The sequence below is a fragment of the Corvus cornix genome, chromosome 2 (genome assembly GCF_000738735.6).
Source record: "Corvus cornix cornix isolate S_Up_H32 chromosome 2, ASM73873v5, whole genome shotgun sequence".
Lineage (NCBI taxonomy): Eukaryota > Metazoa > Chordata > Aves > Passeriformes > Corvidae > Corvus > Corvus cornix.
Window position 1 is genome coordinate 106,761,624 of NC_046333.1, and position 27,528 is coordinate 106,789,151.

Sequence of the window (27,528 nt, forward strand, 5' to 3'; positions counted from 1 at the left end):
GCCGCTCCGAGCCGCGGGGGGATGCGCTGTGGGGCCTCGGCGGGAGGTTCGGCCCGGTGTGGGAGCGCAGCCGTGCCCCTCCGGGAGGGAGCATCCCGCCCAGGCTGCACGGGCAGCCGGGCGGGGGCGTTGTCTAGGCGCGGGAGTGTTAATCGCCTAGTTTGTAAATATCAAAAGTCGCTTTAAAAACCTCTGGATTGGACAAAAGCGCCTTAATTTGGCTTCAAAGTCACTGATTCCTGATTTCCAGGAACTAGTCACGCAGCCCTGCGTGCCGTGCGGCTGCAAGGAACGGGGCCCGCGGGCTGCCCGGCCAAGAGCCGCTGCCCGGGGCTGTGCCCGCTGTCCGGGGCTGTGCCCGCTGCCGGGGGCTGTGCCCGCTGTCCGGGGCTGTGCCCGCGGCCCGGGGCTGTGCCCGCTGCCCGGGGCTGTGCCCGCTGTCCGGGCTGTGCCCGCTGCCCGGGGCTGTGCCCGCGGGCCGGGGCTGTGCCCGCTGCCCGGGGCTGTGCCCGCTGTCCGGGGCTGTGCCCGCGGTCCGGGGCTGTGCCCGCTGTCCGGGCTGTGCCCGCTGCCGGGGGCTGTGCCCGCTGCCCGGGGCTGTGCTCGCTGCCGGGGGCTGTGCCCGCGGTCCGGGGCTGTGCCCGCTGTCCGGGGCTGTGCCCGCTGCCGGGGGCTGTGCTCGCTGCCGGGGGCTGTGCCCGCTGTCCGGGGCTGTGCCCGCTGTCCGGGGCTGTGCCCGCGGCCCGGGGCTGTGCCCGCTGTCCGGGGCTGTGCCCGCTGCCCGGGGCTGTGCCCGCGGCCCGGTCCGCTCCCGACGCGCTGACCCCGGGTGGCCTGGCCGCTGTGGCAATCAGCCGCTGTGGGAATGCTGCCTGCGCTCTGCCGAAGCTATCTGTGTTTGGGCTCTGTCACCCTGGGCTCTGCCTGTTTGGACTCTGGGATCAGTTCGGGACCTGGCTGGGAGGAGGCACAGTAAAAGCAGGGCGTGAGGCATTCCCGTGCGTGCTGTCTCTGATTTTCCCACCTCTTTATTGCCTTCCCCGACACTTTATTGCCTTCCCAGACAGGTAACGCGCACTGCTCGGCTGGAATAAAATATGTAATTTAGCTGATATTGCCATCTGCTGACAGAAACGTAGACTAGTCTGGGTGTCAGAGCCGCACGGGCTGGCGTTGTTGGCCGGCAACCTCCCGGGGATCACGTAATCCGACTTTCCGCTGAGAGCAGAACCCGGTTAGAGCAGGTGGCTCAGGGAATTGTCCGGCTATGAATAGCTTCAGAGATGGAGATTTCACAGCCTCTTTGGACAAACTGTTCCACTGAGTGACCACTTAGAGTAAAATGTTTTTCCTGTATCTAAAGAAATTTTCCCATATTCCATCTTGAGGCTGCCATGGTGCCTGACTGAGAAGAGTGTGACTCCCCCTTCTCCACATCCTCCCGTTTAGTAGCTGCCGTGATTACTAAGATGTCCCTAGAGCCAGCTTTCTGCTTAGGGCTGAGCAAACACAGCTCACAGCTCCAGCAGCCCAGGCTGTCGGGGTGGCAGTAAAATGGATTTTGCTACAGCATGTCACTGTCTTTATTTTGTTTGGGTTTTTCTGTATGTTTGGTTGGTTTTTGTTTGGTTTGGGTTTTACTTGCTGGGGGTTTGGTTTGGTTTATTGTTTTTTTCTTGGTTGTTCTGCGGAGCCTAAACCTGGACACAGCACTCCAGCTGTGGTCTGACATGTCCTAAAGAGAGGAAAAATTCTAACCCTTGACCTACTGGCCACCCTCTTGCTGATGATGCAGCTTGCTGACTCATGTTTCAGCATTTCACCCAACCACCGTACTCTTTTCTTCCAAACTGTTTTCCAAGCCACTGCCCAGCTTGTATTTTTCTGCAGGATTACTCCACCCTAAATGCAGGACTTGGCATTTGGCAAGTGCAAAACAAATCTAGTGTAGCTAAAGTTATATTGTGGTTTAACTTTCATGTCATAAATAAAAAAATTATTCAGGACTGTGCAGTGTGATCCTAGAAGCAGGGGAACTAGTTGCCTCATTTTCCAGGCACTCCACATAAGCAGAGAAGGCAGTGGGCATAGCTTGCAGAGCTACAAGTTAAAAAAATGCGAGAACCTTGTTTCAGTGCTTGTGAAAAAAAGTGAAGGATAGCAAAACTGACTGAACAGAAATGGTATTTTCTTCCTGTATAAATTACATAGTGAATAAGTGATTTAAGAATGAGAGTAGAGAGAACCAATGTACAATGTTGTGAAACAAGCAAGAGGGAAGCTACTGCAAGGAAAACATTCACCACAAAATAATTAAGTCCATAACATCACACTTGCCTACCACCTATAGCACAAATAGAGAGAAAGGGTAGTATTTTAATATTTATCTAACTCTCTTAGGGGTATTTCTAGGTGGCTGACTAAATTCACACTGTTACTCCAGTGCAATCCCTCAGAGTGCTGCCTTTTTGCTCTCACAAGCTGAAGTGGTGTGGGTATGAAGACCAATTAACAAACACTGAAATCTTGCAATTATAATGGCAGACGCTGAAACTCAAACAAGTATCTGTTTTTATGTGGCCTATGTACCCTGGCAGCAAGGTGAGCAGACAGGTAATGCCTTCAGTCCTGCTGCAGCCATCAGTCTGGGTTGTGGCTCTGTGCCAGATTCAGGGGATGAAGATGGCAGCTCATGGGTGTTTAAGTACAATTGCATGAGTGTTATCAATGACAAAGCTAGCATCGTTGTTTGTTTCACTTTAAGGTTATCTCATTCCTTATGGACAGGGAAAAAGTAACCCTGAATAGTTAACCCAGGTCAACACGCTGACAACAGCTCATTGCCTCGTCTGTGATACACACGGCCCAAAAGAGAACATTCCAATTCCTGCCTGCTCCTTTAGAAGGACATTTATCAAGTTATGTTTTATAAGGTTCCCTTTTAGACCCAGGATTATGCATAACTGTTAGGGACTTGGAAGATTTATGGGAAACACTTATTCTGCTTCTCAGGAGCGTATACGAAACTAAATTTTCCTGCCTGGAAGAAGAACCTGCTACTAATTCATTGAACAAGTCCTTTAATTGTCCATTAGGTTCAAATCAGCCCTTTCTCTCAGTGGATACACTGAATGGTGCAAAGTTGCTTGCCAGAAAGCCCATGTGAAATAACTTTGTTGTGTTCTGTGTGTTTGATGGAAAGCCAGGAGTGTTGCCTGCAGAGGTGTAGGCCTTACTGTGTATCCATCCCTTTATGCAATGCAGAAATGAAACCTGTGTTACCAATTCCAGTAGCAACTGAACACCTAGTGGTAATGACCTTGCAATTTCTAGATGGCAATCTGTCTGAATAGTTACTTGTGCCTACCAATGGAAACACAGTACATGACTGTTCTGCAGCAAAATCAATTAAATGTCTATTGCTGTTTATTCTCCATAATTTGTTATGAACATTTATTATTTCTATTGAAATAGCACCCAGTGGCACTTGCAAGGACTGGGAGCTATGGTAAGCAACACCCTGCACAAGCACATGGGAAAGTGGGATGTTCCCCTTGGGGATGTCTTGCAATCTGTGTGCAGACGAGCTGCAACAGGTGAGTGAGAAGTTTCACCCAGTTTCTCATACCTCTGGTTTTTTGTAGACTCAGACAAAACCACTGTAGCTTGTTCCAAGACTGTTTTTCCAGCTAAACCAGAATAATGCTAGTACTAAACAAACCTGGTGTTTCCTATTTGGTGTTACAAATGAATCATATTCTTTTGATCAGCTCTCATTTGACTGCCTCCCTCACCTGTGGAGGCCTGCTTGGCATTTAATTATACACAACTCAATGTACCTGTTACTTTGGTAAGATGCTCTTGGCTTCAGATTAACCATATGGAATCAAATCAGAGTGAGGGGGCTGACAGCAATGTGGCTGATGCTGCCAGTACCTCTTAAATATGCAAGTTGTACGTCAGGTGATGCTTAGTCAAGTCTGTTTATCATCTTTTCATCTTCTTATCTGCCCTAGTGTATTTTGCTCCACCAACCTGTGCCAGTGTGTTCCTATCTAACCGTAGACAGTTCTATGGCCACTCTTTAAGTCACAACCTTTGTGTATCTATCATTGAAATCACTGAAACTTGCTCATTTTTATCACACTCAGGTAAAGTTATTTATTGTCTTCTAGCAAAAGCTTGGGACTTGAATTCAATCAACTCAATGTTTGTTCCAGATTTGCTACAGACTTGCTGGATGACGTGGGTAGGTCCCAACCTAGCCAGTGCAATTTCCTCTTCTATAAAGCAGTGCCAATTGCGTGGCAATATGTGGCCCAAGAGCTCCAAAACCAGGTGTCAACCACTGAGCTGTTGAAGGCAAACACTGTAGAAATGCAGCTGATTATTGCAGCAGAGTCTGCAGACATTCTGCGCTTGTTGCTGTAAGCAAATACATGCAGTGTGTCCTCATGCCAGACACTGCATAAGCACTGATATGCTGAAAAATTTGAAGTCTGACCTACTAACAGCTGTGTATGGTTTGCATTACCATGGATTTACTGAGCCTTTGTAGCACCATGCTGCCACGTGGCAAGAATTTGCTGTCCAAGTGGAAAATATGGGCAGAACTGTCACAGAGGAGTCCCTAAGGGCACTACCAAAATCTGATTTTTCAGGAGCAACAGGAGATGGGTTTCTGAACTGCAATTCACCTGAGGAACAGACTGATTTTGACTTGAAGACATTTTGTCAGTTTTATAACAGTTTGTCCCAGTGAGTAGGGTCCAATGCAGTAGCATGGCAAAGGCAGGGCCTGCAGAAACTGTTCTTTGAGTCTTCAGAAAGTGGAATAACTCTTCTGCCTCTTACACAATATATTCCAGGCAAGCAGATCATGAGGTTGTGATATCACTTTTCCAAGGGGATTATGAGACCTTATATCCATATGCTGGATGTGTGCATACATGTGCATGTATATATCACATGAGAACATATCTGTGCAATCCATACAAAATTGCAGACTGTTTCAGGTCTGCACTGTAGGTTAGTGTCATGCTCCATCTGGGGATCCAAGCCATTGCCATAGCAAAAAGTTGTGTCTGTTCCTTCAGGAAGCAGTTCCTTCCTGATTTATCCATGTTCCCCAACAGCACATCCCAGATCTCTCTGCTGATCCTTGTTCCCTGGCAAGGTACAGCACTACGCAGCTCTTGTGCTAGTTATGAACCAACAGATTTGACATTAAAAGCAAGACATTAAAGCATTAGTCCAGCTAAAATGCCTTGTCAACATTGTGAGAGCAAAATGGATTATCTAGGGGCAACTTAAGTATGTGTCTCAGATTTCATCTTGCCACAGCTGCTAGGCATAGGGTCATGTTATTGATCCCATGAGAGTTAGTGTCTCCCTGAGTCACAGAGGAGGTGAAGCAATAAGTGTATTGATTCATATATTTTAAGATCAAAGGGACTATTATGATCACATAATGTTTGTTCCTGCATATCATATAATTTTATCCAGTAATTCCTACATCAAACACAAAATGTTTCAGGTGATACATATCTTTCAGAATGAAAAGTAATTGTTTGTTGTGTTGATTTTTTTTTAAACTCAAATGATGAAGGAATCATCTCAACAATTTGTTTCTGAAATAATTATCCTCAGTCTTGAAAATCCACAGCCTGAAGTTTGAATTTGTCTAGTTTCAGCCTCTTGATACTGTTTCGATATGCTTTCATGTGCAAAATTAAGGAGCTTTTCACTCCCAGAAATCATTCTTTGTAGTGATTTAGGCCATGAACAGTCACAACACTTTCCCTTTATATTCTCTGAATAGAGTGAGATGCTTTATTGAGTTATGGCCATAGGAATTTTTGATGATGAGCTACTCAAAATGTAGCTCATCACAATAGAAAACTGTAGGAATAAGGCAAAAAAGGGATGTCAAAACAGTGTCAAAAATATGGGCTTCAGTGTAGACTTTTTCCTTTTTATAATGCACATAATCCACTGCACACCATAATAAGCATATCAATAGGGTGTTGACTTTTTTTTTAGCTGAAATACATCAGATCAGTATAAAGGCCAGTTTTACATCTAGGAATAAGAGAACCACCAAGACATGTTTGACCAACTAATTAAAAGTACAGTCTTATTCCTTTGGTTCCTATGTTGCTTTTTATAATCTTCCGTTCGGAGAGATCTGACCTAATGGATATTAATGTAATGGGGAGTTTGTCAGACATGTCTGAATCTTTGAAATAAACCTTGTTATGTTATGCTAAATTAAGTTTTCCTGTTCCCAAGCCAGGCCATTCACTTTTTTTTTTTTTCTGTGAATGCTATCTCATTTGTGAAGAGCTGGAAAACAATAACAGTCTAATCAATCAAGTGGAATAGAACAAAGTGGTCTTCATGTAAATAGGAAACTAATTCCGGTATTGTATAAAGAGTAGAATACAGAAGAAAGCAAAGACATTGAAGTATGCAGAACAAGATAATCTGAGTAGTATATTTTTGTTGAGATGATATGGAAAAATATTTTTTAGGAAAGCAACCTTCCTGTTGCAGAACATTAGTCTCACATGGATTTACATAAATTTACATACGCTTTATCAAATGCATAAAAGGTCAGGTAAAAAAAAAAAAGGTAGAATTCAGAACAGTATGAAACTCTCATTCCTGGGGGCCAAAAGGAGAGCTGCTGTGGGAAGGCACAGCTCCATTTAGTCCCAGGCATGCAGTACAATATTCTGTTGCTGGGAAAAAGAGCCTTGTGTATTACCTTTGATTAGGCTCGTAGCAAACTTTAACATTCTAACACCAATGACTCAAGGTTTCCAGACAAGGGCTGTATTTTATGTCTGTTCAGTGCTCATATCAAATGAAGTACAAGTGGGCGGGGGTTTGTGCTACCTGATTTTCTGTACAACAATTCTGAAATTTCTGAGACACCAGATTTGGTTAACTTGTGGATTTTCCAATAGTCACTAAGACTGGCTGAATAAAGAAGTGTGAATTATTCTTGCAATTAACTCTGATTCTGAGGCAGATAATCATCATTTTAAAGTGCATTAAATATGACCTGCAGCTATTTGATGTCATCATTTGCTCTAATCCTCTCAGGTCTTGTAAGCTAAACAAAGGTGGGTGAATCAATAGTGAGACGGTTTTGTTCCAGGAGAAGAGCATATGCAAGTCAAGTGGAACAATACTGCCTTTTGTATTGTTACTGAATAGATGTCCCTGCACACTGCACTGCAGTGATAATCTAAATGAAGCACTCCATGTATTTGGGACCTCTGAGGCTACACCACTACTACATCTGTGCTGGGATGTCACTTCTCTCCATGCCCTGCAGGCTTTTTGTTGTGCTCACCCCCATCACACAATGTCTCGATACTAGCAAAATAAAAAAAAAGCGCCCTATATTTTTCCTAGACTCACTGGTATAGCCTTTTGCTTGGTTGCATGTCCTTTGTACTCACTTGCAGCTGATGGGAAGTTACCAGGCTAATAGCACCTGCATAAATGTACAAGGGACAGCACGCTGAGCCTCTGGCTCTGAATGTGCAGAGAAGCAAACCTGAAATCAGTGTGCTAGTGGAGCTTATTCTTTTAGGGTGTAATATGGAGACATATATGACACTTTAAAGGGAAAAGAAAACCCCAACTCAGAAAAAACCTGTTGTGTTATTCTGTCCCAGTTCTATTTCACATCTTTATATTATATCTATCTTCATCCTGTCATCTATGAAATTAATTTAATGCCCCATAATTCCTAAATCTAAATGTCTGAATTCACTCTTGTCTGTTGGCATGAACTGATGAAGGGCTGTTGTGCTTCACTGGCGTGTGAATGAAATAATTTACTTCCTCGCTTCCCTCAACAATGCATTTCGGAACTTACAAAGGTTAGAGTGTCTGCAGAGCACTTAGAAAGCCTTCCACAAAAGGCACCACTACTATGCAAAGAACTACTGTCAATGTTAGTGAATCACTTCAGCCACCAAGGGAAAATGGGCTTCCGTTTTAATACAACAAAAAAACCACAACAGTATTTACTGAACACTTTAAAGATAACAACAGCTACATAAATGCTAAGAATTATTAAGGTTTCTTTGTGAAAACATTAATTGCATGGTGATAAACAGTATTGCAGTGTTTGAGTCCATATACAGGCAGATAAAGCACCTTTGGGTTACAGGGAGCCCAAAACTGAAACCATCCCTCTTCCAAAGGCTCCAAGATGAAACAAATGCTCCCAACAGGAAGGCTTCCATGCCAGAAGTCTCATTTTGGTTGAATAGTGTCTTTGCTGAAGCTAGATTCAACTTCAGCCTGAATGGGGCAGAGAAAGACTTCACTGCCAGTTCTCCACCATGGAGCCCCCAGACAGCCTGTGTGTTGTATCAGCCAGCACTAACAAGAGCAAGAAGAGAGAAACAAATCTCTTCCTTTAACCTGTGCTAGCCCCACATTTCAAAGGCTGTTTAGAAATAAGAAAAGCCCATTATAGCATATGATCACTCAAAAAAAAAAAAAAGCCCTGACCTGGTAACTGCATCCTCTCAGAAGGTCAGCAGATGCTCTGTATGGGACACAGGGACCCAGGTGTTCTTCACATGTTTCACAAGATCCCCAGCTGCAGTGACCATTCATAGAGACAGCTGGACAAAGGACTTGAAAGTCCTAGTCTAAGTAGTGGGGAGAAGACATCTTCCCATGGACAGGCATAGTTGAAGAAGCTCTTTGCTGAGTAACTGCTCCCTCTGGGATGAGACAACTCCCAAGAAATACACCTGGGAGAAAGGAAGGGCCACCTGTAGATACGGACACCTGCATTTGTTGTCTCAGCTTCTTACTTCAGCTGTTGCAGGATCATTGTTGGATTGCCTTGTCCTCTCTCCTACACTCTGCTACCAGGAAAAAATAGGAGATCCTCACCAACAGTGGATGCTTTCGCAATTTTTAGGAGGACTGTGTGATTACTACAGCCTGTCTGATATTAAGAGTACTTATTGCATAGCTACTGAAGACCTTCTAATGATTATTCACCTCCTTTACAAATATGGAAGGGCTTTTCACCTTGAGAGTGTGGTTGTTGTCAGTTGTTGATCTGTAGAAAATGTAGGGTGAAAGTTAAATGCTGAGGCCAGGCTGCCCAGAGTCCCTCTGCTGTTCTCCAAAATAGTATGTTGATCTTCAGCCCACTGGAGGCTCCAAATAAACCTGTCTTCTCTAGTGTTGTTTGTCAAAGAAGTTAGGGTGCAGTCCCTTGTAATGCCGTGCAATTTAAGATCCCAGTAAGGCTCTTGAGATTTCTGCATGCTCAGTATTTTTTAGTCTTTTGCAGATCTTAACCCTGGATACAGTCATCCTCTAAGTATCTTGCATAATTCTTTGGTTTTGTACCAGTTCATCTGCAAGTTTGTGTTAGGCACAACATTATTTTAATTCAAAAATACAGCAGCATAAATTACCTAAACAAATAATTTTTTCTTGTTACGTGGTTGGAAAATGTAAAGTTTTCCTGTTTAATGTGGAATAGAAATTGAATAGCAATTCCAGCATGCAAGAAAAGGTACACCTGGTTCTGTTCTCTTAACCAGAACACTGACTTCTTACCTAACTTACTCACAAAAAGAATAACTTTTATCATTTGATAATACATATGGCTAATTTGCAATACGTAAACTACATTCATTTGTGCTAGCTCACCTAAAGATTTCCTTTTAACTCACCAAAGGAAAAGTGCAGCAGTTCAGCTGAATCCTAGGCAAACACTTCTTAAGCAAGATTTATTTTGTGTCCTTACAATCTTCCTTGTCTTCAACTTTTAAAGCAATTTTTCAGTAATTTGCCAAGGTTTGAAAGCAGGTGAGATGCCTGGATTTATATACTGAACTAACTTTTTATCTCAGCTCACTGTAAATTAATCTCTAATGTTTTTGTGGCTAACAGGACATGGTATATACTGTTTATACTGCAGAAATTACTGGGTTTTAATGGGGTGTCTTAGAGCAACATGGTTAAAACACAGCTCTTCACAAACCACCTGCAATTTGCACTGCCTTCCCCACACAGGCACTAGTAGCATGTCTAAGTGTCTCAACCACAACAGAGGCCAAAACTGCTGTTCAGACTTCATTTTCCATGTCTGCATTAATTAGTGGGCCTGTTTAGGTATGGCTATGTGTAATTCTCTCACCAACTGTTGAAACACCTGTACTCTGTGCACTTCTCCCTTAGCTCCTGCCACAGACCTGGGGAACGAGTGCTTTGCATAGTAGCTGTGGGTACTAAACTGTAGTGTCACAGAACATACAAATACCATTTGTGTAGCATCTGTGCTGTTTGTTGTGCCTGATAGCTGAATTTCTGATGTACTTGCACCTGTGGAAACCCTGTCTGGTTTGCTCAGCAACCAGTCCTCCTCTACCAACAAAAATGCACATGAGGTCCCAACACATAAGATCTAACTAAGGATCCTCATACACTGCATGGGCATTGCAAAATCAACTGCTCCACTGTGTTTCTGTTGCTGGACAGATTGGCAGATCAAGATGCTGCAACTGAAAGAACATCCCCTTGCTTTTTGTTTGGATCATTTTTACGGAGCTTCAAGTGGTAGCAAAAATGTTACCTCAGCCCTGGGCTGGCAGGAGAACTTTTGCTGTTGTGATGGCTCAGGTGGGATCTCACCTCTAGTCTCACGTGGCACTTGGAGGTAGAGAGGAATGGTCACTGTCAGCAAAGGGAGGGCAGGGGCGTCATGGGGCCATTCCATGACCAACTGAATGCAAACAGCTGCAAGGTCTGGGTATCCTTTTGGCACAAGGGCGCAGTGCTCCCGACCCACACTGTTGCAGGTGTGTGGCCATGACAGCGTGGGGCTGCATGTCTGAAGCAGCAGGAGTGCTTGCCTGTGCGGGGATGTGTGGGGAGCAAACGTTGCTGCTGGGATCGCTGGGATCCTGGGGGACAGGCAGGGCTGCTGTGCAAACGCAGCTCCTGGGCCACTCCCTGCTCTCGTCATGGTGCCGTGGTCAGCAATGCCGGGCCAAGGCCCCAGCCTGTGGTGACCCTGTGGCAAGGGCGTGGTGCGTTCAGGGAGCGTGTACTGGACAGGCTAATCAGTTCTGCAAACTGTTCCAACCTAGGATTACTGTCATGCTACTTGTGGTCAGGGCACATCTCTGTCAAACTGCATCTGCTACAGGGCTGCATTAGCTTTTCCTTTGCTTTTCCTTTGCACGGAGGAGTCGGAGGATGCGTTCGTTTTTTGTTAGTTCTGCTGGCAGTTCATTTGCCTGGAACAAAAAACCCTTGAGGTTAGCAGAAATGAACAAGTATTTCCCAATCATAGTTGAAAAGCATTACACTCTACAGAAGATGGTACTGGGCATTATAATGACGTGGGTTTTTTCTAGTGTTGTCTCCACCACTGCTGAAGGTATCTTAGGAAACCATCTTTCAGTGTTCAAGTCTCACTTAAGTCTTCAAAACAATCCAAGAGTGGAATTTGAGTGACAGCTTATTTTGTGCTGACTGTCCAGGCTAAATTCCCTTGGGCTCCCTATGCTTCTGCCACAGAAATAAAACAGAGCATGGCTGCTGATTTTTGGGGGGCAATGAGGCAGGCCCTTATGTACTAAAGTTCATAAAAATCCAAGGGAAGATTTAAATTGCTATAAAATAGTGCTATCCTGCAAGGTTGGTAATAGAACATGAGTTTGTTTTTGTTTTTGTTTTTTTTTTAATTGAATACAATTTTGGTAACATAAAGTATTTTTGATGAAGCTGCTTCTGAAAATCAGTTATTCTGTCCTGCAAATATACTGTGTCATGCCAAATGGCATGTTGTTTACAAAAACTAAAAAAAAAAAAAAAAAAAATCAGTAGGAGGGGTTTCAGCCACACACTTTCTTCTGCTGCACACCCTGCTGCTGCAGATCACTGTCAGTAGCAGAAAAATCTTGTACATTTTTCAGGTTATAGTATCAAACCAAAATGTCTGTTAACACAAACTAGTGTGAGAGAGGCATTTACTGTGCTGCCATCAAGTGGAATGATGTAGAAATTAACAGCCACAGATTTTATATTAAATGACCAAAATATTTACAAGATATGGGCTGGACTACTTGTTTTACAAACTTTCACTCACCTAGTCATAAAACAGAAGTCAGTGCCAGACCATTCATTGACAGCTTAACAAACCCAGCTAGATATCAAACTCTAGCAGCAAGTAGTTCAGAAATATGTCAAAGGAAGACACATTCACAGAAATTATCAAACATTCAATGTTAAAACACTTCACAGGATAAAACCGTGGTAAGTTTTCTACAGAAAATTTGCTGTTATCAAAAGAATGCAAAACTAATTCAACAAACTTACAGATCTACAGTAAGATATGGGAAAGATGCATGTAATTTGGGATTTTTTTTTTTTTTTTTTTTTTTGTATTAGCAATGCCCTGAATTCTCCACAGAAACATGGGCTGCCCCCACCTTGATGGCACACACGGCTCCACCGCTTGGTGCTCCCCGTGCTCCTCGCCCGGGAGGAGGGTGTGCCAGGACCTACCTTGTTCCTCAGGCAGGGATCCGCTCCTGCCTCCAGGAGCAGCGCCACTGTCCTCACGTTGCCACTCAGGACGGCTGCATGGAGAGCAGAGGTCCCATTCTAGGAAATGCCAGTGGAGGTGTTTGTACCGTGCATGGAAAGAGAAGCAAAAGGCAATGAAACACAAATGTTTGCAGAGAACAGACCTACGAGTGAGAAAGAAGTAACATGGAAGAGATTGGGTCACCAAAGGCGTAGGGTCTGATTCAGGGTGCTGGCAGCCTAGTGGGATGTGAAAGGGGTGATTTTAAATGCTTTAATAAAAATGAGAGTCAAGTTCACTTTACCACAGCAGTATTTCCTTTTAATAATCACCCTTGTCAATAGATCAGAGGTGACATGAACACAGCACTTGTTTCTGCCTGGCAAAATCAGTCATTAGCAAGTGAAACAGAAGCACAAGCAGTAATGGAAGCCATCTGTGCATTTTATCTTCTCTCTCTGATGATTAATGGCCTCAGTGTCAGACAGCTGACTGGTGGGGTTTTTAATGGTTGGCCTTTTGTTTGTGGTTGCAAACTGACAGTTCAAATATGTGTGGAAGCTATTTCATACTTGAAATTAATAACTAAGTTGATGCCACCAGCATTTTCAAGTACATTAAGTTTGCCAGTCATTTGCATGCACAGAGGCTATCAAAGTGTCTCTTTTATGGACGCATAAAGTTAGGTCAGCCATTAAAAAGCAGCTTCAAAATATCTGTTATTTTTCGAGTCACTTTATGAATTCAGAGGAAAACAAAATCTAGTAGGAAATCTGCTCACAACAGATCTTTTAGGACACTATTTTTCTGACTAAATGCATTAGAGGGTTGGGTATAATGTTAAAACTGTACAGTCAAGAGCAATCTACTTACAGTAGAAATAAAATCAAGTGACAAAAAGCAGAATTTCTTCTATGACACAATGTGCTTCCTCATTCCAAGAATTAAATTCATGGTTTTGTTTAAAAAGATTTGTGAGCGGCATTAAGGCTAAAAAAGATAATTTCATTTTTGTCTTGACTTTTTTGAGCTCAAATTCCTATCATCTTCCACTAGAGTAGTCAGAAATACCAGGTCTTTCATGAGACCCTTTGCCTTCTTGTGTTCTGCTGAAAAATCTCAGTGTTTCACTACTAACCTTCAGCAGGCCAAGTGTGGGAGAGAATTTCAGCAACTCTTCTATCACATTGTTGTACCCTTTAATGGCAGCCTTCAGTAAAGCCGTTGTACCATCCTTTAAAAAAAGAGGAATGTCATAAATGCCTTGCCTGCATTCCCCTTGCAGGGGAAGCTGGAGGGGAAGAAGAAGCTGGAGGGGAAGAAGAAGCTGGAGGGAAATGCCAGCTCTCCCCATGCCTCTGAGAGGAGGGTCTTCTCTGCTCATCATCTTTGAGAAGGCACCTCCACAGCATGTGCTGTTGGTTTTAGGGTACCTGGAGGATTGTTCCTCTGGCAGGGGAAAACTTCAGGGTAAAATGAACCATATTCCATCTTTGTCTCTCAACTACGTGGACATTTCCATTCCCTTATTCCAGAAGGTACTGCCAGGAAGCTGTCCCAGACACAATAGGAAAAAGGAAACCATGGTGGGACTTTGCAACCTGACAAACAGGAGGGACTCTGGAGGCACCAATCCAGGCAGACTTACAGCCCCCCAAAGGAGGCATTAAGCTGCAGACAGAGTGCAGGAGGAAGTGCTACTCACATCCCGCGCGGCGTCTCGCTCTGCTCCCCGGAGCAGCATCACTCGCACCACTTCACTGTGACCCATCTGCGAGGCAATCCACAAGGGAGCTGTCCCGTCCTGCAAACAAAATAAGACTGCTGATGGCTTCACTTCAGTGTTCTACGCCCTCTGGTATTTTACTGCCCAAGCCTACTGGAATGGACATACTTCAATTACTTGATCAAATCCTGCATCACAAGGAAACAGATGCAGAGCTGTGTCCAAAAACATGTGGGAGATTGGTGTAACAAGTTAGAACTGCTTCAGTTTGTGGAGTAGAGCCACCCTTACTGCCTTCTCTTGCATAATTTGCCAGAAATGTGCATTGCTCTGTGAAATTAAAGCCCAGTTAGGCACCAGCCGTGACTAAAACACACAGGGAGGTTTGAAACATAAGGGCTAAAGGTATCCTGCGTACTTTGAACTCTAGGTGGTTAACTGTGACAGAGGATACAGACAAACCTCAGCATGCACAGGCAGAATCTGCAGCTGGGTGCCTGTACATGGGGAGTGAAAGCTGTTTACAGAAGCTAGGGAGCAATGCAAGGTAATCACCAACTTTCTGTATTAAATTACATTATGCACCCTCAGGGAATCTGGTAAAAACGTCCTGCCTTACAGTGAAGCTGAGTATTTCACAAATTTTATCTTCAAAACTCCACTAGAAAACAAGGCAATTATCAAGGAATCCAGCAAGAAACAATCTGCTTTGGAAAAGTTGTCCTATGCAATCATTATTTGAGCACAAAACCTCAGAAAATAAAATGCGCATTTGGAGTAAGCTAAACTTTGTGATGGATTTCCCTCCCAAAGGCAAAGGTGAATTGAAGCACTAGAAGTATTTCTCACTGCAAGTAGAATTTAGTTTTCTGTCTTTTCCTCTTTTTTATTCTAAATTACCTGATTCTCCAGACTGAAGGAGGACTCCAGCAGTTATGTGGTGCCAAACTGATTCTCATGAGCCTTTAAAAAAGGTTTTGCCCGTAAGGATTTTAACATAGAGGTGAGGCCCCACAAAGCAGGGTGCCTGATCCTGCCTTTAGGTCTTGCCAGTTCCCCTCACCACCCTCCGCAGCCTGAAGGCTTGGCTCGAAAGAGGAAGACAAACTACACTGAGACTTCAGAAACAGCCTTAATGAGAACTTTCAGGAGAAATCAACTTTTTACACTAAATAAAATATTGCCACCTTGATCAAAGAAATAGTCTTGCTCCCCAGTGCCAGCTGAAGATTCCTGTGACTTGCTTATGCAATCCAGAAAACCATTGCTGAACCAGATCTCTGCTTTCCATGGACTAGTGAATTAATCCTTTCAAAGAAACAGAAAAATTATTTCTTCCTTTGATATAATAATCTGGGCTTCCCTTTTTCTGATTCTGAGAAGGAACAAAAGCACATCCTGAGATCTTCAGTATTCTCAAATGGTGATCAAACATGATCTTTGCCCACCCTTGACTGACCTCACTCTGGTATATATCCTGTTAATACAACAAGTGTTCTTTGTGATTCAAAAATAACAAACGCTGTCATGTATACAGAGTATGTGATGTTAGTGTGATGGCAAAAAACATCACTCTCAGATTTACAGTGTTTTCCCTCCCAGTAAGCTGATGCTTCATATTTTTCTAATCTCCCCCACCAGAGGGCTCCAGAAAATAGCAATAGGTGCACTGAAAAAGCCTGTAAAACTTGGGAAATGTCTGAGAGCAGCCTACACAATTTAATCTGCATGAAGAACCAATGCTGTGCAAATTCACACTTGTATTTACACAAGCAATGAAAACACAAGCTCAGCATAGGAAACATAGCAGTTTTTTTTTACTCACAGTGAAGTTCATAGGAACAACCCCCTGTTTTCACGAATAAATGAAAAGGAGTAAAAGGAGATACAAATGTCGGGTAACATCACTGCTACCATTAATTGTCATTAATAGTATTGCTGTCAGACATCATCCTCAGCACCTCAGTTACAGGGCAGAGGCAAAAGTACATTATGAGGAAGAGTGGCTATCTTGGAGGACTTAGCCTGAAGAGAAGAAAGATAGCAAAGATGATAATGGGCTCACATTGACTATGGTCAGCTTCTTTCTCTTAAGCAAACAGCATCTAGCATTCAGGTTTATGCAAATATTTATATGGAGTAGATGAGCTTTCTGTCCATTTTCATGTTGGTGAATGATGCAAAGCAGATACTACATTTTACTAAGAGGTCACATGAGAATTCATGTGTAAACAGATTAGGGCTTGGAGATGAGTCAGGAAGAAAGTGAGAATGGGGAAAGATACAGTTCGAAAACTATGCTTCCTCGTCCCTCTGCCCACCCAGCGGACTGCAGATCACTACAATCCCAGAATAACTTTAAACACCCCATAAGTTTTTAAGGTGTTCTTTTTTCCACATTTGGCTACATGCTAGTATATATGGACAACACCTTACTATATCCAGCAGCTAGAAGTTCCAAATATACTCTGACTGAAATTAATGCTCTTTCTCTTTCCCATTAACTAATGACTTCATCTTGCAGCTTTGAATCTCAACTTTTGCTTGTGGCTTGAAGTTTTAGAAAAGGCCAGATTAGGGTGGGAGGTGTAAGACCCTTCGAATTCCCAGTAGGAACTTCTAGGGGCAAAAACCTCCAACTCTCAGGCTGCTCAGTGTCATCTCCTCCTCTGCTCTGCCCATTAGTCCACTTGCACCACTACACCTAATTTGCCAATAGCAAATTGCTTGCTTGTCTGAAGTGCACCCTACGTGGGTTTACTGGTTTACATCTATGTGTAATTGCATATCATACGCTAAGAAAAAAGTCATTAATTTTCAGATTATTTTGAATCTGCTTAGCCAGTCGGAATAAAGCCTGTTGGGACACAGGCTGCCAAAACAGCATTGGCAAAGAATCTTACAGCTTTGTTTTGTGAGTTGAAGAAGCATAGAAATATCTCCTGTAGCAGGCTTCAGACACTGCCCCCAGCTCTGTCTAGACAAAAAGATGACAAAAGAATTCCTGCCCAGCTCCTCAATACTGGCAACTGCAGAAGGCAATTACAACCCAAGAGCAATGACATTGCCAGGGACGAAATTTTCCAGGAAGCGTCACTATTTGGTCTTGTGAAAGCTGAGCTGAAGGGCTTGCACATGGACAGCCAGGACCATCCAAAATGCTCTGTGGTGTCAGAAATACCCCCACGGGACAGGAGGTGGGACACCAGACTGAGGGGGAACTGATACCCACCACAGCAGCAGGAGGAGACATAGAAGGCAGATGCATGTGTGTAGGTCAATGGATTAAGCCAACAAAGTAGAGAGGAAAACCTGGACACCATGAGGAAGGAGAAGCATGAACTCACACCTGGCACTCTGCAGCCTTGTATTCGAGGTAATGTTGCCTGGAAAAGTTTTCTACCACAGTGAGAGCAATGTAGCTTGTAAATGAGAATGAGAGATGTCTGGCATCAAAACTGCCCCTTCTAGAGCTACATTTCTCATGACCGGCACACCACCTTGTAACAAAGTACAAATCCATTTGTTAGTAAAAAAGAGACTGAAGCCCATCCAACCATTACTTGACTAATTAAACAGTAAAAATGTTCCATTTGTTAAGGAAATGTTTCAGATTAAGTGCGACCAACTACGAATGCCACGCACTTATCCAGGCATAATCTTAGCAGGGATCGGAGGTACCCTCGAGCAAAGAAGGCCTGTCCTGCTGGAGATGAAACAGAGGAGCCAGGAGGAACATTCACACAGAGACAAGTCTTTGCCTCAACTAAGATTAAAAAATGCCTCATGAAACATTGTGTTGTAGAAATTGGATTAGAGAGCTAAAAAAATGGTGTCAGAAAGAATTAGCTGCATTATAATTACGGATAGCAGAATGCAGTTTTAATAGCAACAGGGTTCAGCTAAACCTAAGGCTCCCCAACCCTGTTTTGACTTATTCAAAATGTATTAATGCATACCTTGGTCTCTCCTTCTACACTGAAATTTCAGACTGTGTTAATTAACAGCTTTTAACATTTCTTAAGCTTTTTTCTTGGGAGACAGTGTGGAGGCAACCTAGGAGCAGCTAATGCATCAGTCCAGGGGGTAGCTGCCAGCAGAGTTCTGGTGTTCAGAGGTGGGGCTAGGGGCAGCAGGAAAACTATTTTAGTTAAGGCTCTTAAAATACTAATCCTCTTTCCTTACACCACAGCTAGGAGTGTACACAGACCTACACATGCAGGAGAAGCATATAGATAAATGTCTGTTGCCAGGCTATGATTTGTCATGCTTTTGGTGCAGATGAAAGGAAATACTGAAAATACCTGGCAGAGCTTGTCTCATGCCACGTTGTCTACTGTTATTAGAGTTTTCGCACTCATTTGCTCTCGCCTGCTGCTTTTTCACTTGCTGCAGTCAGTGATCATAGCCACCTGGCAGATGTGCATGACTGATTACAAGGACAAGACCTTATCCCATCAATTTCAAATGTGCAGTGAAGACCCAGGACAGCTACCTTGCCTGCAGGGTTTCAGCAGACCACAGGCGAGGCTCTCTCAAAGCAGGTAGAGATTCCTGAGAAGCCCCATCTCTAACCAGACACTTCTACATGCTGGGTATAAAGCTAGCTGTGCAACTCCCACCTCTGGCTGTTTAGGCACTGATTTTAGAGTCAAGAAACAGACAAACAATTAAGAAACCCTTTTATTTGGAAAGCAAGAGAGCTTTCATACATGTCTCTGTATACCACGTATGCTTACCTATCCCATAGTTAGTTTAAAACCTAGAAAGCCTCTTGCACCCTTAGCTAACTCCAGCATCCAGTGATGTACAGTGGATATAGCCCCAAACCCCCCAGCAGTAATCTCTGAACCAGCCACAAATCTAGCTCACACTTCCCATTCAATGATCAAACAGCAGCCTCACAGCTTGCAGAGGAGCTAATTTCATGGCTACCGCTGGTTGTATGTGTTTGCAACATCAGGGCCACTAGAGTGACTAGCTGGAAATGGGGAGAAAAGCTTTCCATATGTATCAAGAACTTGCAGAGATGAAGGCAACACTCATGCTTGAATTTCAGAGTGCCCAGGAAGGATACAGAGTAAAACAAACAAATAAACAAAAGTAAAACTAAAAATAAAAGCTTTTGTCGAAGATAAATTTCAACACCAAAGCCACATCTGAAGGTCTGGAGATTTCAAAGAACAGAATTTAGTACTGCCTCCTCCTAGAGCTCCCAGATTTTCAAAAGCTTTTTAAACAATTTTCAAAAGAACTCAGGGATGTCGTAGGCTGTGTAGACCTTCAAAAGTAATGTGGTACAACATAAACAGATCAGTAGTTGCAAGAGGTAGTGCTAGGCCTTTACATCAACATTCCATCCAGCTGGAAGGTTTTATTTTGATTTAGTTTGGTCCCTGACCCAAACATACGTGTGGTTCAAACCTGTTCAGAGGAGCAGTCAGTGGTTTGATCTGCTCTAGAATCATAGAATCATTTAGGCTGGAAAAGACCTGTGAGTCCCACCGTTAACCCAGTACTGCCAAGCCCACCACTGAACCGTGTGCCCAAGTGCTACATCTATGCTGTCTTTTAAAAACCTCCAGGGATGCTGACTCATAGGGTGTAAGGTGTAGATCTAGAGCAGAGCTTTCAGTTTCACTTCTTCCAGAAATGACTGAGGTACTGACTTCAAAATCATGTTACCAGTCTGAACTAAAACACAGAACGTGGGCACAGCCACAAATTGCCTTCCAATGAAACACCTCCACAGGAACCCAATGCCTGGAGAAATTCCAGTGTTAATTTTCAGAACTATAAAATTAGAACCCAGCTATGTCCTGAAGTGTTGATCATACCTGTCGTGGCTGGTTAACCTTTGCTCCTGAAGAAAGCAGCAATCGGATGACATCCAGATAGCCTCCTTGTGCTGCCAGGAAAATTGCAGAAGCCCCATCCTAAGAACAAACACATCCATCTTACACTGTGTTGAAGTGGTGCCATTTTTCCACACAAAAGCAAATCAAACAGAATCAAGTTCTCATTCCTTAGTCATTATGCTTTGTAACAGTAGATATACAGCCATGCTCAAGAAATAACTATCAAAATGAAAAGTCTAGTTCATAATAAACTATGGCAACATTTTCATTCAGTATGCACAAATATTGGCTCCCATCATGTATCAAATCCAGCATTAAATCCTGGGACTGGAATACAAGAGTCTAGTTCCTTAAGGCATTGAGCTACATAACTAGAAATTAGTTCCTGTACAGCAATTATTTAGATTTTATATGTTCATGCAGATGTGTTCTGCTACATGGATACATGGTGGAAACACATCAGGTACTTTGCAAGACTGCAAAGCCCAGCACTGAAGTCTGCCCTTGAGGCTGAAGGAGTCAGACCTGTGCCATACCACTATGCCACCCCAGAAACCACCATGCTACTGCTCTGGCACGTCTTGTAGAAGAGACTTCACTGTAATATAGTAATCTAAAAGTATTTAGTAGCCGTATCAGAAACCAGAATTTTCCTGCAAAAAGCTTGTGAAAGAATAAATTGTGAACAAATACAGGGTTTTATTTTTCTTTGATATGTCTTTCATGTGCAGATGTTCTCAGAATTTTACTTCAGAGGAACTTCTTCCATAGGGAAAAAAAAAATTAGAAGTCATATTTCATTAAGTGTTTTTGATGAAACATTTTCAAACAGCATTATAATCCATCTAACCAACTAGAAGTAGACATCTATATTGAGGGTGGGACAGGTGTTTATCCATCCTACATCCACAGCACTCAGCTCAGGATGTGCTAGGACAAGTTTTCCCAGGAGGCGAGAATCTTTTAGACTAAATAGAGACATGAATTAACCCCTTCACTGCATCTCAGATGCGCAAGTACACATCTCATGCCTACCCAGGCAGGTACTTATCTCAAAATACAGGGCACTTTAGTGAAAGCCTGTTGTTGACCTTGTTGGCATATCACTATGTTGGGACTAAATGCTGTTGCCTGCAGAGAGAGTGCTTAGCTACTCCTCTAGCTGAAAAACCCAGCACAGATTTGGTGAAGCATGAGCTGAGTATACTGCCCCAGGGACTGAATTTAGGATGTTTGACATTGATTTCAAGACAAATGTCCTGGTAAACAAAAGAGGTGTCTGCTGGAACTATAAATGCCTGCCCCTGGGCCCTCTGATGGGCTGTTTTCTCTGGTTGCTGTGTGAGTATATGAAAAAACCTGTTGGTACCAGAGCCTTTGCAGGCTTCCTCCCGAGACAGAGAACATGGAAATTTAGAAAGTAAACAAGGTTTTGTAACATTAAAAAGGCTCTTTATTGTAGGATCAATCAAGATGGAGAACCTTGCATTCACTGGTACCTATTTGATTTGAACTGATGCTGTAATGAGAATGCTGTTTTGAGGCTATAACACATTTCTGCAAGAAATACTATTTACTTAGGGTATTCTTTTGTCTCCTGCTCTCCTCACCCCTCACGTGAGTCAATTTAATATTAAAACATTGATCTGGATGGTTTTTTTGAGGAGTATCCAAATGTGTGCTCCAAATCTCTCTCATTTGTCTGCCTGCCAGTGAAACTGCCACCCAGGTACCACTTAACAAATGCAGCTTGGTCCACAAAAAGAGCTAGACAACCCCTATTTTCAAGAGATTGTATTCTTATTTTATTACACAACTGTTTCTGACTGGCTTTGCCCAACGTCTGTGAGCAATAAAAGTACATTTCTTAATCCAATTGCAAATATTGCTCATTTCCAGGAGAGACAAGGAAGTTATTTTACTGCCTTGACCTCTGGGTAAGAGTCTGCAGGTGTGGCAGCATAGCTATTTTTAAACTGAGTGGCAGCCCCTGGGATTACCCTGCAGAGGGATGAATCACTGCCCTCAGATCAGAAAGACAATTCCTACTTGGACAGCAGCAAGGGTGGAACAGCCTGCTTTATAAATGAGGGGTGAGGCAGCATGGTGGGGACCCCGCTATGACCACTTCTGCAGTCACCAGCTTTTGACTCCCATGCCAAGCCAGTAGGAACTGGGAGTGCAACAGCATCCTGCAGATCCAAAGCCAGTGGAAACAGCTGAAAAAATTCATATATCTCAGGGAAACAACTTCCTCTTTGTCAGTCTTGAGTGCCCTGGGGTAGGAAAGAGTGGTGGGAAGCAGGGGCAAAATCTGCTACTCATTTTCGTTGAATGCCAAAAAGCTCCACTTATCTGTGTCTCTGTTGGAGTAAATTAAATCCAGAGCTTCATTGGTTCAATCCAACTTTCTGAAAAGTCAACTAAACAACATCAGATCAGCCATTTTAACTGTACTTTGCCCAAAACCCTGGCAAACTGGAGATTCAAAAATATGAAATAACATAATTTTAACTGATATTAAAAAAACCCAATTAGAAGTAATTTAAATATTTTAACTTTTACTATTCTTTCTGGCAGAAAACTAATGTACTTCAGAGGCTCTAGAGCTGTTCACTCTTCTGCAAATCCTGGTAGAACATGACATGCTTTTCGTCCAAGGCTAATGGGTAGCACAAGTCTGTTCCAGATTTGGTACATATCCTTCATACAGATAAGGAACCAAAAGGCAGCCAAAGAATCTTTTCTGATTTTGTGCTACTTCTCTCAGCATTGTGAAAAGCAGACAGTTAACAAAATTCATATCTTAGAGGAACAGAGTACTATAAAACGGCAGCGTTTGGCAAATGCCTGTCTGTGCTGGAGCCAGGGTGTCTGCTGTTGTCCACGCAACAGCACATTTGTTCCACCACCACCATTGTCAATATTGTGTGTGTCAAATAACTCACATAGAGCTGGTCGTGAATGTTGGCGCCGTGCTTCAGCAGAGTTTCCACTACTTTTGCGTGCCCGTACTGACAGGCAGCCAGGAGAGCTGTGCCTCCGTCCTGTGAAAAAGCAAAGAATGGCTACAGTCAGGTGAGAGGCCAGGGGCTGGACTGAACATCACCATAATAAAAGAGCCAAACTTTAAGACTTTTCAGAATCTGCCTCACAGCAGTTCTGTAATGAGTAGCTACTGAATCTTTCATAACTTTAATGCCAAGTGTTGCCATGTAAAATCTTTCAACTTGGCTCAGTCACTATATACATTTTTCTCCTGAGGTTTTTTTTAGAGAGGGACAGGAACTAAGAAAATTCTGCTTTTTGTTCCTCATCTTCTGCCTTGCCATTAGAAGCTTTGTTCCTTCCACAAGCTCCTCCATGTCTCTTCATTTTACAGACAAATTCCTCATGCCTGCCAAACTCTTCTACCGATGGAAGGACAGCACACCTTTCCACTGCTCCAGAGCCTATTGATCATCTGCTCTTTTTCGGCCACAACCTTGTGCCCTGTTTTGTCCTGCCTCTCATCTGTGGATTGCTGGCCTGAAACTGAGTAGGGAGAAAGCATTTTAAAGTATGCTAGCTAACTGTGGAAGTGTGAGTCCAACCAAAAGCATCAGTGAAAGCACCATTACTTCTGCTTGAGAAGTGATGCCTGCAGGTGGGATCAATCCCAGGCAGCTAGAGTTGCTGCACATCACCACTAAAGGGAGACCTAGGCACATGCATCAATCCCTGCTTGTAGAAACACTCCCTTGGGAGCCATCTGAGAAGGGAAACACCTCAATGTTGCCGGCAATTGACTCCAAACCAGCTGAAACAATTGAGACAGCAAATGTGGGTCTTGCCATCTTAAGGGTGCTGTGCCCCACCCAAAAATTCTCAGTATTTCTGACACAGATATGGAGAGGAAGTTCTTATCTTCTGCCTGGGATGGCACCATGCCATTGTGCAAAGATGATGCACACAACAAAATATCCCAACCACGGGTCTGCTCTCTCCTTCCCTGCCTTCTCCTAGTCTCAAGCCTCTCCTCCACAAGATAAGCTATCTAAAGTATTTCAGATAAATGGTTTCTAGAGCTGCTATTAACGTGGACACAAGACTGTGCTTTCCCCTAGACTTGTTCTCTGAAACAACTCCAAAGTTGTCTGAAATTTTCCACATAGACAGATATCCACAAAAGAAGTTACAGCTTGAATGACCAAATGGATCTTTTATAATGGGAAGTGACAATCAAATTTATTGATCAATGGTGCAATTTCATGGCTATAATAGCCTCGTGAAAACTCAAGCTCTGACATGACAGAACTAACCCACAGGCACTGTTTACAGCTACGCCCAAAACCTCATCTGCCTATGACATCGAAAAGAAAAGAAGGCTTGGGTGTCAGCAAAGCCAGAGATGTGAGGCTGTTGTGTGACAGTCTAAGAATTGCCTATTAATTCTGGATTATTTGAGCAAATACAGTGTGTTATCAGGTCAGTGGAGTTAAGTTTCTCTTATGAGAAATTAGAATTTCCTGCCAAATAAACTACTGTAATTTGATGGGAACTGCTGGAACAAAACACAAAAGCAATGACAATTGTGCCTGGATTAAGAAACACCTAATACACCATAAAAGACAATGAAAAAGCTAATAGCTTCATGAAACCTATTTCCTCTTTCCAACCAGCTGAAAGCCACTTTGCTCAAGTGGTGACTCACCAGATCAAAGGGCTACAAACAAAAAAAACCAGAGAAATTTTTAAAGATCCTTTCTCCAAAGGAAGTTGAGAGAGAAAGATTAGTGAATTAAGAAGAGAAATTATGCTATCCAGACTGAAGGTCTTCTGTGGAGAGGCAGGGAAGGAAAAAGTTTTAGGAAGCTTAAAAATATTAAAGTTCCCTGTATGGAGGGTAAATAGACACGCTCAGTTGGTTGCATATGGGAAAAGTTTGTTTATTGCTTTATGGTCTGGCTTTTGCTTTCTAAAACTCTTGTGTTTTCCACAAACTCCTATTATTTTTAGAAGATTGTTTGGTTATTAACATAATTTCTGTAGGGAACCAAATGACAGGTCCCAAATAAAAGGCAGGCCTGCAAAGCTGATCGCAGTTGGCACAGCAGAATCCCAATGTGTGATCCCACCTTGGGAGATGTGACAGCTTGGGGTTTAAGAAGGGCAACAGTCTCCCAAGATATGTCTAATTAACTCCAAAAGGGGATCCTGACCAAGTGTTTCGTTCAACCCAGTGAACAGTTTTAGACAGATTTTTTTTTTTTTGGAAGAATAACACAATTCCAAAATACACCATTTGGATCTTTCAGACTAAAATGATTGAGTTTTCCTAAATCAGTCTGATCAGAGTCCAGAGGTTAGAAGAAGAGCATTGGATGGTCCCCAATTCCATCTGTCCACTCTGAATAAAATATTTACTGGGTCAGAGACAACTGGGTAATAACTCCTGGGCTCATAGATCTGGTCCCTGATCAGGAAGACAATTGAGCTCTAAGACCTGGTCTACTGTCTGTCTGATATATGAAGCTGAATACATTCAACAGAAGGGACTGGGATTCCTCTGCATGCTCTGAGTTGGGGGTATCACTGTGAAAAATCAGATATACATCTTTTTGTAAGGAAGAGAAGTTGGGGGCAGGAATCTTTTCCACTGACCATGTGGTAAAACAGCACTTAGTTAAATCAAGGAATTGTCAAACAGTGCAGAAGTCCACTGTTTATTAGTAGAAGAAAACTCAGTCCCACTCTTGCCTCTATTGAGCTTCTATCTGGTTTTCTCTCACACTTTACTCCAGCAGGCTCTAGCTGAAAACCCCAATGTTTTACAGACCATAGGGAAAGCAAAAAAGTTGTGGGGGATTAAAAAAAAAAGTGAATGACAGAGTTTTAACATCCCTTTTAGCCACGTGATTACCTCTTCCTTTTGGGCTTCAGCTGAGATAAGTAAAAAGCTGAAGTAGCATCTTTGGTATTGGCAAGCCTCTTGGAAACTCTGAGCAGGGCAGCAAATGGGAGCTGGACACATGAGCAGGCACTGAGGCACTCCTGGGGCTATCACCCCTTCTGCAGTGGGCAGGAGGCCGTCTGTGCAACCTCTGAGAGAAGGCACGTCGCCTTGGGTTCCCTTCTTGCTCATATCCTGTTTTCCTGCTTACCTATTAATCCTGCTCTGCAAATACTTCCAGCTCAGATAGGAGACCCTTTTCTCAGCTACCTCTGCAATTCTTCCCCTGAAACCATTTTTCTGCCCTCCCCAGAGTCTGTGCTCCTCACTGCCAGCACATAACAGCAGCTGCCAACCTCCAGTGAAAACACTTGGAACAGCAGCACCACGCTAAGTGGTGTAGACTTCCCTGTCTGTTTGCCGACTCCTTTCCTCTGTTATCATCACCTGAAAGTAGCTTAGAATTATACCTTTTTTTACCACCACTGAAATATGCTGCAGAGGAGGGGAACTGACCTTCTGCAGTTGCTGCCTGCTGAAAAATAGCCTCTGACATACTGTTCAACATGCAGTACTGCTCAGAAAACATGCCACCATGTTTTTTAAGAACTCACATGGTTAACACATCTATCAGAATAAAAGAAAAAAGTTTCAACCTTTGTTAAATATTTCTATGGATGTCAGACTGGGACAATGGAGAATAATATTAATGATTAATATTATATGTAATAATTATAATTATATAATAATTAACCTTCAATAGTACTATTCATTCTCTTTAGATCATCAGCATTTATTGCTAATTACTTTATGACACTGTTTTAGAATAGGTTTACTTTGCCTGCCATAGCACATATTAATTCTAATGATACAAGGCTTAACAAGAATTGCATGCCTGTATTAAGATAGTTCTCCAGAATTCTCATATATGAGTAACAAATGCAGTAATCACAATTTACAGATAAGTGCATGAAAAAGATGATGGGCTTTGCATTTCCTTGCTTTAAAGTCTCTGTTTTCTAGGATACATTCAATTTGTGTGCTTATTCCAATTCCATGTCTTAATTTATAATAGAAATACATATTCTTTGCAAATGGATTCATTTTGCACTGCCCTTTAAAAACAGATAGGATCAGCTATATCTTTTCCAGTGCTGCTCCCAATGGAGTGTCTTAGTGAGAAAATGCCTTGTCCCTAACCTAAAAAGGCATATTTTATCAACTATATTGTTGCTGGTGTTTGGGAAGGATGGAGGAGCCTGTCACCTTGGTCACCTGTTAACGAAACGATAGAATTATTCCAAGCTATGAAAACCACATTATTAAATCAGAAGATTGAACTGATACAAAGCCACTCTAGCGGGCCAGTGGAAGATGTGGACTGTCCATGTGCTACACCTCACTGGTGCCTCCTGCTCAG

At 43.0% G+C, this 27,528-nt stretch overlaps 1 protein-coding gene across 4 annotated transcripts in view; it reads right to left on the bottom strand.

Annotated features, from left to right (window-relative positions):
* Positions 1 to 4,132: 4,132 nt before the first annotated feature.
* Positions 4,133 to 27,528, bottom strand: part of ANKRD29 (ankyrin repeat domain 29) — a 48,725-nt gene continuing 25,329 nt past the window's right edge. For all 4 annotated transcript variants that reach the window (XM_019284090.3, XM_039549697.1, XM_039549696.1 and 1 more), the window contains 6 exons: positions 23,125 to 23,223; positions 20,156 to 20,254; positions 14,298 to 14,396; positions 13,731 to 13,826; positions 12,571 to 12,669; positions 4,133 to 11,297 (listed from right to left, as the gene is read on the bottom strand). In XM_019284090.3, coding sequence (XP_019139635.1) covers positions 11,214 to 11,297; positions 12,571 to 12,669; positions 13,731 to 13,826; positions 14,298 to 14,396; positions 20,156 to 20,254; positions 23,125 to 23,223 — 576 coding nt within the window. In that variant the 3' untranslated portion in view covers positions 4,133 to 11,213. The remainder of the gene's footprint in view (positions 11,298 to 12,570; positions 12,670 to 13,730; positions 13,827 to 14,297; positions 14,397 to 20,155; positions 20,255 to 23,124; positions 23,224 to 27,528) is intronic.